Source organism: Littorina saxatilis, linkage group LG6 (assembly GCF_037325665.1).
Source record: "Littorina saxatilis isolate snail1 linkage group LG6, US_GU_Lsax_2.0, whole genome shotgun sequence".
NCBI classification, from domain to species: Eukaryota; Metazoa; Mollusca; class Gastropoda; order Littorinimorpha; family Littorinidae; genus Littorina; species Littorina saxatilis.
In genome coordinates, this window is record NC_090250.1 from 44,837,746 (window position 1) to 44,850,192 (window position 12,447).

Consider the following 12,447-nt stretch of genomic DNA (forward strand, 5'->3'; position numbering starts at 1 on the left):
GCAATATGACAAAAGTGCGCAGCCAACACGACTTACCACCACGGTTTTTTCCCCCAAGCAAGTGCCGCAAATGAGGCTGTATGAACGGAAACATCCTGCGTACCAACGGAAACATGCCAACTGAGCTACTAGGGGGCTTTCTGTGCGGAGTGAGATATATAATTTTGCTGAATGAATTAATTTCAAAACCGACACCTCTGCCAACTTGCAAGTTAATTCTCAGTTTGGACGCTACGTAGCGAGACTGTTCATCTTTTTGTAGGTGGCGAAGTGGAACGACTTTTTAAAAAAAATTTCATCTCGTGTTAGGGGTTAACCGGTAATTACCGGTATTTTACCGGTTGAAATGAGAATATACCGGAAAATAATTGGCTGCTGGTATAACCTACCGGTTGATTTTTAGAACTACCGTTTTTTTCGCTGGTAAAACAACAAAACCAGTACTCTGAGTTGGACTCTTACTGGTTCCAATGACCAGCCTACCTTTTTTTTCTGGATAGTTTTCATCATATAAGTTTGTGCACCAGTTTGAAAAAAATATTAGTGCCATCACTGGTAAAAGTCTAGACAGATATGAGGTGGTGTGCATGGTCGTTTACGCAACAAGGAAGCTAGGTATCTTAAAACCAACAAGCAGAGGAGTTTTGGGATACTTGATCGTCCTATTTTTGTGCGTTTTATTTTTTTTTATATTTTTTTTTTAGTTATTTAAAAACAAATTGTATATATGAATTTCAATGACATACTTTTATTGTTGTCTTTTGCCTTGATTTCATCGACATTTCGGTTTCATCTGTTGTTCTTCCAAAGCTTTTTATGGGGTTTTAGAGTTCTATCGTGCCGTCCGATGTTTGCTGTGGACACAAACATGGTTGAACAGTTGCTTGTATATTTTTTAAATGTGTAATCGTAATCACTACTAACTGTCCAACTCGAAGCCGCATCACTGATTTTTTCCCCTCTCCGTCTAATAATTTGCACACAGTGGGGGTTTTGGCCTTCCTGAATTATAATTATTTATTCGTTATTTGTTCTGTTGATGATTTTTGATCTTTGTTTTTATTTTCCGTCTTCGATTTGAAATTGATTTTACCTGCATGTATTCATGTCATTCGTTCTGCTTTGATTTTGTCGTTACCGTTTGATTGTTAATCCTGTAACGTTGATCAACCTTGCGGTAAATGATGTGGACTTTTCAAAATTGGAGAGTTAAAAACAGCATAGTTTAACACGTTTGGTTTCACTACAATAGCTCAGAGATATATGGTCCTTGTTACTTGTGATTTATGCAATGTCTGTATATTGTCAAATGTTCGCATTTAACACACGTTCTTATTCAGTTTTCTTGGCCACAGACGTGTCTCAGAGTCATTTGTTATATTCAAGAAATTTCTCAAAGCCTCGATCTGGAGTTGTTGGGATGGTTTTTTTCTCCAAATTATTCACATACGCACATGTTCTAGTTTCCCAATTTGAAAATAGCATGTTGAAATTGGAGTTTAAGTTTATTTTGATATGCCAGGTCACACCGAACTCAGAAGGTGATCAAATCATGAACGGTTGTCTTCTCATTTTTTTTATGCTTGCTACATTTTTTTTATTACCATTTTTATTATTTATGTGCTGTTTTGTGGTAACATTTTTTTGCGTTAGCGTTGACTCTACATTCGACCACGTAAAACAAAGAAACCGGGTAATAATCGTAGAGGGTGTTTTGTATCGGATGTGACAGGACGAATTATAACTGAATTGAACTGAACTCGGAAGAAGTAAAACCTACATGATAGGGTAAACCTAAAAATCATATCTTGCCACTCAGCATACGCAAATTGATCGAAACGTCGCTCGCACCAATACAAAAAAGCTACAACGAAGACAATAGAATGACAAGAAAAATCCAGATACTAATGACACACGGGTTTGTGTGTGTGTGTGTGTGTGTGTGTGTGTGTGTCTGTGTGTGTGTCTGTGTGTGTGTTTTGTTTGTTCTTGTTTTGTTGTTGTTGTTTTGAGGTTGTTGTTGTTGTTGTTGTTTTGTGGGGAGGGGCGGAGAGGACTATTCAAACAATCCCTTTTCTGCTTTACCTAGTTGAGTGTAGTACAAAATATCAGTGTCTCAATAATAAGTAAAAGCTTACTTTGCAGATAATTTGCTTATTCGGTGTCGACGTTTTTTCCGTGCGTGTGTGTATTGTATGTGTGTGTGTGGGAGGGGGGAGTGTATGCGCATGAGCGTGTGTTTGTATGGGACTTTTAGGCCCTTGCTTTTTTAAATTTACCCTGCAAATTAATCTTGATTTTTGCTTAGTACAGTTAATTAACGGCATGGCAAATTAGTTTTTCAAACAAGCAGTTTTCCTTTCGTTGTAGTTTTAGCCAGGCTTTAAAATAGCGGTTTGCATTAGGATTTGCCTGTGATATATAGGTTTTTGCTCGCAAGAGTGTTTGAGTGGTCTGTTTGGTTGGTTTCGTTTGTGTTTATCACATACATTTTGGTGAAAAAATCTTCATCGTTACTTGTCTTCTGCGATACACTTTAAGGGACGGTACGCAGTGGAATAAGGTTTACTTGTCCATTTCTTTAATAAGTACTTACGATGTGTTTTTGTTTGTTTGTTTTATCTATTTGTTATCTTGCTTTCTTGTTTGTTTGTTTTTTGTTTTTTTTGTTTTTTTCTCCTCAAAATGTTAGAATAGTCTATTCCGAATAGTCCAAAATAATGTAATAATTCAGGGACAAACGTTGTCCCTTTCGCCTTAGACCTTGCAAACTGTTAATCTTGTTTGTTTGTTTGTTTATTTGGTGGTCTGTCTGTAAGTCGGGGATGCTTAATTTCTTGTTATACCTACACAAGCAAACCAAAACAGTAATAAATTGACACACAATAAAGTGTACAACTGAAAGGATTGATAGGAATCATTATGTACAGTTCCTTGGTTTCTTGTCGTATAGTCATGAACATTGGCATTCCGTACATTTGTGGAATTTTTCTTGTTGTTTTGATGTCATCTTGTTTATAGGTTTGTACCCATTGGCCCCCAACACACCTCATGTTTCTGTGATTGAATTCTGTGTGTATATATGATTTTCATTCATCATAGTTTAACACAAAATCTCACGAACACTGTTTTTATACTGTTCCGTTGAAGTCAAAAATTGTCCAATAAAAGAAAACTGATCAAATCATGTTTATCATCGTGTTTAGTGTTGGTTGTGTTCTTTCTTGTTGATTATTATGTGTATTCACTGTGTTTTAGTGTGTTTTATAAGCAGTGTTTAAAGTACATTTATTTGCAAGTTTGCATCATACAAGTTGTTTCCCTTTCCACGGATGTGCCCACAAAACACATGTTTTCCCTCACACTCAGAGCAGTCCCTCGTTACTATGGCATGCTGGTAGACCCATTGTATAGTCAACAGAAATTGGAATTGATAATATTTTGTGTTAAAGATAAAAGAAATAATAACGTGAAGCTATTCCGTTCAAATCCAGATTAGCTGGTTAACATTGTGACGTCAGTTCTCACAATGACAATAGTACCATTCAGAGATTCATTCAATTATTTGAGATTTCTTAAAAAAACAAAAACGTTTTGGGTGAAGAAAAAAAAGCTATAACTACTTAAACTCACAGCCTCAGTTTCAGACTAACAAACGAAAACAACAGCAAAAAAACTCAGAACCTAATTACTTTTCACGCATACATTTTACACATCACATCAGACTCGAAACGATGCAACACAAACCGTACTTTCAACTTGTATTCAATTCCGAACAAAGAAGCACATTTTCAATAAGCGGGAACTGATACGCATTGCCTGGTACATACATGCACCTCGATTGCAAAGAACTGAAACCTCTCACTTGTATCTGACTCCCCCCATCACACGAAAACTTAATTGAAAGAACATTTTCATGTATGTATAACAACTAATTTACACATGCCTGTAGAGATAAGCTTTCGTTTCTGGTTTAAAGTCATCCTTAAATGCTGCAAATAAAATTGTCCCCACAGTTATCTTCTGATGCAGTATACACTTCATCCAGCAATGTTTTGCACACAACTGTCTTCTGTTTTTCGTCCTTTGTGTCAAGAGTTTTCGTTTTCTGTTGGAATGCCATTTTGTGCGCTGTTAGCTGCCGGATGGCTGTGAATGTTATGCTTGTCGGTGCCTGTTCCTGTGCACTCGTTGCCCGTACATGTCGTGTTTGTCTCTGCACCGTTCACCACGCTTATTTCTTTCCCAGCACATTTTGCAGCCCCGGTAGACAGACATTTACAGATGTCACCCTCTCTCCTGATGACGTCACTGATGCACGAGAGCGCTGATTGGATGTTGAGCTGACCTCTGCCCCAGTACGCTTCCCTTGCTTCTTCTTCTTCTTCCTGCCGTTACCGTGACAGCAGTACATAGTGACGCTGGTCGTCTGCTGACGTCATCCATGACGTGATGCTAGTCAGGGCCTTGATCACGTGACTTGACCGAACTGTCCCAGGATGCCGTGCAACATTGTCCGTGCATCTTCATTCCTCACTCCTCGCAGGTCAGCCAGCAGGGTAGACAACTCGTTTGGAGAAGCATGACTGCATTAACACCCCTTACTTGTTTTATCTGGGTCAAACTGGCATTTTACCTCCACTTGAAATTCGCTCAATGGAAGCTTTTCATTTTTTCTCTTTTTTGTTCTTTATTCTTCTCTCTTTTAACACAATTGTAGGAGGTGAAACTCATCTAATTGAGCCACAAAATGTCAACAATTCACACTGGCAAGGGTCATCAGAACTTGTTTTCATGTGATGACAACACTTTGCTGAATTATTGGTTTTCTGAAAAAAATCTCTTTTACGACTTCAAAAGTAAAATGCAAGTTTGGCTTTATGTAGGTTGACGCTTGTGTTTTAAACTTTCCCTCGGCTTCCCTGCCGCTTAACCTTCCAACCTTGTTGCTAATGATTTGACTCCTTTACCCTGTGTGTAGATATTTATAGTCGCTTCCATTTACTAACTTATAACCCTTCTCAGTATTTGATGTGCAATAATGTTGTACACGTGAGCACACATTTTGTTTTCATGCTCGGAAAGTACAAAAACAAATCGTTAAGATCATACCAGCTAAGTTTTGATAGCGGGGAATTATGTCTTAGTTATAAGCAGTACGTGATGTAATACATAAATCCAAAAATTCCAAACGTGAATCATAAGATATCTTAGTTGCAGTATTTATACAAATTCGCATTTCAGAGTTTCAACAACAACAAAACTTTATGTGATGCTTTGTGTTTTGGGAAATAGTGAACGGTTAAGTTGATGAGCTTGACGGTTTTCGTTGACAATGCCTTTTATACATTCTTTATTAGATGTTGATCGCAATTTGGATTTGAAAAAAACACACAACGATAGAAGTATATTTGAAGAAGAGGGCTGAGATAGGGAATCGGATTTATTAGTGTGCCTAGTTGGGAAGGAATATATTTATCAATCAAATTTTTGAGATCAAAGCCCATGCCCGTAGAAAGTATAGCAACTCTACACACTGTTTAATGTGCGTATGTGTTTATTTACATGTGTTGCAAACCCTTGTGTTTGTATGGTGTTGTGCTTTCAATGTGGTTTAAATTGCACTTTTAGTTGTTCATTGTTGCTTTTCACTATTAATCACTTCACCAGCTTTTTCCTTTCATTTTATACATACTTTATTACGGATCACAAAAGATAACCTAGTTCGTCCATCCCGTTTATCCCCCCCCCCCCTCCCTCCCCTCAGTCTTCCTTCCCTCTTCCCCGCCATCTATCTTTTTATACCTCTAAACCTGTTTGTCTAGCAATTATATCGAATACGTTTTGATATTTCTTTTTCAGCCTATGTGATTTTAGAGGTTATCTGCTGACACATGTACCACTATTATTTTCACGTGAAGCGAGGCTCTTATTATGTGTCCTGCAACTGGTTTGAAATAATATTGTGAAAACGTTTGACTAGAAGTGAGGTATTTTTGCATTGGTGGATGTATGGTGTGTGTATGGTGTGTGTATGTGTGTGTGTGTGTGTGTGCGTGCGTGCGTGCGTGCGTGCGTGTGTGTGTGTGTGTGTGTGCGTATGTGTGTGTGTGTGTGTGTGCGTACGCGCGCGTACATGCGTGCGTGCGTGTGTGTGACAGTTTTCAAAACTGGTTGTGAGGATTTCAAGCTTGGGAAGGTTTTTGCATAATTAAGATGCTTTGACAGTGTTGTTTTGAAAATGATTTTGAAGGTTGAACTACCTAATTTACCCAACGATTTTAGATGTGCTTGACTTTTGTTTTAATGTTGATGCAAAAAAACAAACACACATAATTTATTGTTAATCAACGTAACAGCCTTGAAAAGGTATGATTCTTAACCAATCCTGCACAGCACCAAGTAATACTGAGCACCACAAGCATTATCCGAACGCACCTTACATACTGAAGTTCTCACACAGAAGCACATATTATTCATATATACTTACCCAAGTGCTGTGTACCTTGTGGAAATACTCCTTTGGTGTGAGTGATTGTGTTCAGCTTAAAGGATTTTTATACTATGGGATCCTTCATTTCATTGTGTAACAGTGGTAGCCAACCTTTTGGTAAATAATATTCCAATTGTATCGTGTTCACTACATGTTACGTACCAGTATATTGTACACACAATACTGCTGTCAACATCTGTCATGTCATTTGTTTTTATTAGATTGTTTTGGCAACTGTACCACGACTTCGAAGAAATAGGTTGTAGTTTGTATTTGTATAAATATTTGCCACCACATATAGGACAGTAGAAGCGGTTGTATTCTGTAGATATGTCCGTTGCAGTTCTGTAGTTTGCAGCTCTCTTAAGTAGTCTTATTTATAGACATGATATAGGAACATGTAGAATTCACGATATACTCATACTTGAAAGAACAGTAGAATTCACCACGTAAACGCAATAGAAGATAGCTTTGTAGAAGCACGGAAGACACTTTGTTGAGCTAATAATTATTGAATTGTTCACTTGACGCAGTTGGCACAATTATGTTCTCAACGGCCTTTTCGTACTCTTTTTACACCGTCTTATTTTTATCACACACACGAGGATCTGATTTGTTTCTGTCTAAACGGTTAAGAAAGGCACATGTGATTTGCCTGAGACTTAAATTTAGTAAAAGAAGCGTACAAGCTGAAAATGATTTTCCATACTTTAATTTTTTTTTTAAAGATAAACATAATGACAAGAACAGTATAGTAGACCAATGCAAACATGTTGTATGAATAACAGTTTTCACCCTGTTACTTCAAAAGTAAGATGGATGTTTTCAAAGAAGTGGAAACAGACAGACATAAGTTTATCCAATTCTGAAAGCATTGTAATTGGTTCATATGTGATGGCGTAAAACGACATCCTGAATTGTGTAATTTGTCAATATATCGTGTTCTATATTATATCATTATATATACGTTGTCTTGTTGTGCTAATTATACAGGCCAAACAGTATTTTATTCCACCGAGCGACAGTAAATTAATTTGATGTCGATTATTACCAAAAGACAACATTGGACTGTACGGCTTATGCTTGCTATTCTGCTGAGAAATACACATCAGTAATGTGGAACAGTTGACGTCATTTGTGACCCTCCACCACGAAATGAGTCGCATGTCACCTCGCGCGGTTCTGCGCTAGGCTTAATATAAGTCCGGGGAGTGTCTGGTAACAGTGTGAGGGTCACCTTAGTCACAGGCTTATAACTCAAACAGTTTTCGCTCTTTTCTAAAACGGTTTTCACCACTGCATAGAGCATAAAAAACCTCTTTAGGAAAATGTACAAATATGAAAATCATGCAAAGGTGACATGCGACTCATCCCGTGGTGGAGGGTCACATTTATGGTTGGATTTTGGTCATTGCGATTATTATAATCAAGTATATGGTGTTAACAGGAATAGCGTGGTTTATTCTATGGACAAAGAACATTCTTTTTGTTTTGGTATTACATATTTATAATATGCTTTGCTATCTTGTTCAAGAACACATGCACTGGCTATACGCACTGATGTACTCTTTGTATTAGTTACTTTTAGTATTTTCGACCTTCATATTGACCCTTTTGTAGAATCATTTTCATCGTAAGTAAACTAATAAGGCTACAAACATGATCACGTATAAAGGGTACCGTGCTATGTTGACAACAAAGGAGTATTATATGTACTAGTTTTCGTCTTTTCTTTCTTGGTCGCACATTTCTATGTGCAAGAACTCCAGTTTGCCTTATATTTGAATAATAGATATGTCTATGTTTCACTGCAGTGGCAGTTAATTTGTACCATATTGAATTTGACTGAAAATGGCATTCAAGCTCTCTATGTTTTAAGTTGATTCTATATCTCTTTGAGCTGTGTTTTAGAAATCGTGATTTCCACCTGCTCTCTTTTTTTTCCCGAGACCAGTGTTGCAGCAGAAACAGTTTCCATTAATTTGCTCTTTGTTTGAATAGCGGGACATTTCCATGAATACATTTTGTTGAACTACGTTAATCCCATCTGTGTGTTAGAGACAATGCTTCTTATCTCATCTTTGTTAAGCAGCGATTCCTTTCGTCAGCTCTCTCTCTCTCTCTCTCTCTCTCTCTCTCTCTCTCTCTCTCTCTCTCTCTCTCTCTCAGTCTCTCTCTCTCTCTCTCCATCTCTCTCTCTCTTTCCCTCTCTCTCTCTCTCTCTCTCTCTCTCTCTCTCTCTCTCTCTCTCTCTCTATTACATGCATTATTGTCTAAGGACATGTTTAAAGACAAGACATTGTGCCTTAAGCTTTTAATCCTTATAAATTAAAGATCACTCAGTCAGTAAGTAACTATCTTTATATTTTATTTTTATATAGACTTTATAACAACTACATCCCTTCGCTGTTGTGTTGCAGACCGTCGCCTGTCCCGCAAGAAGAGCGTGATGGCGCTGGACCGTCTCAAACGCTCCTTCTCCTTCCAGCCCACCAACAGCCCTACGGGGTCAATCAAAAGCATGTCGGGTATATCCACCCGTAGCATGCAGGCCGTCCTGGAACAGGACAACGCCACCATCACCGAGGTGGACGTCACCATCGAGAAACCAAGCGCGCGCAGAACGCCCAGCAACAACTTCTGCGAGACCATCCCGGAAGAGGAGGCGGAGAGGATCCGCAGAGAGTCGCTCAAACCGGTCAACGGGGATGTGGCAAGGGTCGACTCCATCGACGGCGAGGCAGACGGGGAGGGGGAGGGGGGAGAAGAAGGAAGGGGTAAGAGAGGGAAAGGAAAGGAGGAGGAGGGGGACACGGAGAGCTCGGGGTCCAAGCAGAAGAAGGATGAAGGCCTGGGAGAGTCCTTCGACATCAACTCTGAACTCAGCGACCGTGATTCGGTGACGAGGAACAGCAGCAACGCGGTGGAGATGCAGGCTTTAGGGGACAGCGTCAAACCCACCGCCTCCGAGTCCGAGTTCCCTCCCTCCCCCTGTGACGCCGCTCAGGACGACGGCCAAGGTTCATCCCCCGAAGACCCCCGGTTGTCTTTCCTTGACACAAACGCTGCCAAGCGTGTCACCTTTATGTAAAACGTGTACTGACAGTGCTCAATTACTTTCATGCTGAGCCTCATGCGCAGGCCGAAGTTTCTCGCTTCTCCTTCTTCGACCCCAACGCTCTGCCGCTTTTATTTGAAGCGTCTATGGGCTCACCTTTCACGTAACTCGTGCCTAGATCTAGTGCAAGGACGGCGGGACTTTTGGGTGACTAGAGCTCCTCCATCGAAGACACTCGTTCCTCCTTTATTGATACGAAAGCTGTCAAACGTATCACCTTTATGTGAAGTGTGCAGGTGCAACATGGCTATCTGCGGCTTCTTCACTTGACTGTTTCCAGGCCAGCCATGGTTGGATTGGTACGCTGATTCCCACAGAACTGCGTATATAGTTTTAGTCTTTTGCTCAATACTGAGCCTGGGCAACCCACAGACCCATTTTATCCAGCTCAACTTGCTGAACTTGAAACGTATGAAAAGGACCCAGTTCATGAATTGGAAGAAGCTGCTCACTTTTACACTCTAACTCGTGCCTAGACTTTGGGTGCTGCATGATGGCTAGGGCTGAGACCCTCGTCCCTCCTTACTTGATACAAATGCCGCCACGCATGCCGCCGTTTTGTGAAGCGTGTGAATGCCCACATTCCCACTCTAGTTGTTGCCTGGAGTTTGGTGGCCACATGAGGGCTAGAGCTCCTCTCTCGAAGACCCTGGTCCCTCCCCAGTTGTCACAAACGATGACTGGACGCGTATCAGTGCTATCTCCCTTGAAGACCCTCGTCCCTCCTTGGTTGATACAAATGCTGCCAAGTGCGCCAACTTTATGTGAAGCGTGTACGTGCTCACTGTCACACTCTAGTTTTTGCCCAGAATTTGGGCGCGACAGGATGCCCCGAGCTCGTTCTTTGACAACCTCCGCATCTCCCTCCTTGAAACCAACGCTGCCAAGCGTGTCACCTTTATCTGAACATTCACGTTCTGGTTCCTTTTTCAACGTCAGTCCGGAGTATCATCTAAACAAGATGTGTCTCCGTGATTCACACGATACATTGCGTGTCTATTTCCTGTTCTCATGATTGCATGTGGCTTTGCTGGAAGCCAAACTTCTGGCAGTTTCAACTTTCGCAAACTAGTTCCCAATTCGTCGTCACGCCGGAGTATCTTCCACAGAAGACGTGTTTCTATGTTCCACGATACCTGAGTTTGTCACTGTCCTGTTATCATGGATGTCACTGTTCTGTTATCATGGATGTCACTGTCCTGTTATCATGGATGTCACTGTCCTGTTATCATGGATGTCACTGTCCTGTTATCATGGATGTCACTGTCCTGTTATCATGGATGTCACTGTCCTGTTATCATGGATGTCACTGTCCTGTTATCATGGATGTCACTGTCCTGTTATCATGGATGCATGTGGCTTCGCTGGAAGCAGGAATACCAGAAGTTGAACCAAGGAATAGCAATTAACAGCCAGGGGTATTTGTTGGACCCGGAAAATCTTCAGGCAGAATGTTTTATAATCCACATGTGCTCTTCTGTGATGTTTTGGTTTACTTAATCGACCTCGACTTTCAGAATAGCATTTACAGAATCTCATCTGAACATTCAGGTCATTCTGCTCGATCACGTCTCGATCACCTGGCGCCTGAACTACCCTCCCTCGTCTCCCTCCTCACACACATGGCCAAAATCTCTTCTCCACTTCTCAACGTTTATCATCTCTGGAACAAACTTCTCGGCTGTTGTACTCGGTAAAATACTCTTATCTCAATCGCTACTTGAAATCTGTTTGTTTTGTCCATGATATTTCAGACTACTCACCGCCCCGCAAACATCATAAATCGTAATCGGAAGGTAGTCACTTTGTATGAAAGTTTCAATGATCTTAGCTCAACATATTTCAGGCTACCCATCATCGACGCCCCGCGTGAGTTTACAAGTGCATCACACTGTTTGCCAAGACAGATATGTTGATGCAAAACTTTAAACCTACTCAAGACAAGTGACCTTATCTCTTAGAAGAAGGGGAAGAAGCCTTTAACGTACCTTTACCGCCCTGATATGGCCCTTCGTGGTCGGCTGGGCGTTAAGCAAACAAACAAACAAACTGATATGGCCCTTCGTGGTCGGCTGGGCGTTAAGCAAACAAACAAACAAACGTACCTTAATGTACTTCTCGGGCTCTTTTGCCTTGGGACGTTGAAGATACCACACTTCCCGCGTACACGAGCATGTTCACAAACCACAGATCTGTCCTGGTCGGCTTTCAGATTAAATAAGAGCACCCTTTTCAAATGAAATAAGAGCATCCTTGCAGATGAAATAATAGCATCCTTTCAAATGAAATAAGAGCACCCTTTCAGATGAAATAAGAGCACCCTTTCAGATGAAATAGGAACATCCTTTCACATGAAATAAGAGCACCCTTTCAGATGAAATAAAAGCATCCTTTCAGATGAACCAACACAAACAATTCACAGGTTAGCAGCATTTTGTGCAAAGTGGGGATTGTTTTGCTGAATTAATTTAGAAGGCTGACATAGTTGTCACACAATTAATTCAACAATATTGTCCATTCTACACAAGAAGCGTCTAGGCTGGGTTTTCGGGGCATGTTTTTAATTTGAAGGATGCTCTTATTTCGGGTAAAAGGCCTGGGCATATATGTGGCGGTGAACAGGATCGGAGTTATTTTAAACTTCTCTCACGCTGTTCTAGATGTGCGAATTAAAACCCCTTATTCATTTCTTTCCATGCAATTAAGTAAATGAACTATCATCAGTGTAAATGTTATATTCGTTCTTGGTGCGCCTTATGAATTGAGAATCAGTCACATGACTGATCAATTGTGTAATATTAACAGCTATTGTGTTTCGATATTTAGACGAGACAAG

The 12,447-nt window shown here is 40.4% G+C and overlaps 1 protein-coding gene across 1 annotated transcript in view; it reads left to right on the plus strand.

Annotated features, from left to right (window-relative positions):
• LOC138969638 (short transient receptor potential channel 4-like) overlaps window positions 1-10,462 on the plus strand; it is a 74,037-nt gene extending 63,575 nt beyond the window's left edge. The window contains exon 11 of the mRNA XM_070342495.1: window positions 8,914-10,462. Within this exon, the coding sequence (XP_070198596.1) occupies window positions 8,914-9,584 (671 nt within the window). The 3' untranslated portion in view covers window positions 9,585-10,462. The remainder of the gene's footprint in view (window positions 1-8,913) is intronic.
• The last annotated feature ends 1,985 nt before the right edge of the window (window positions 10,463-12,447 follow it).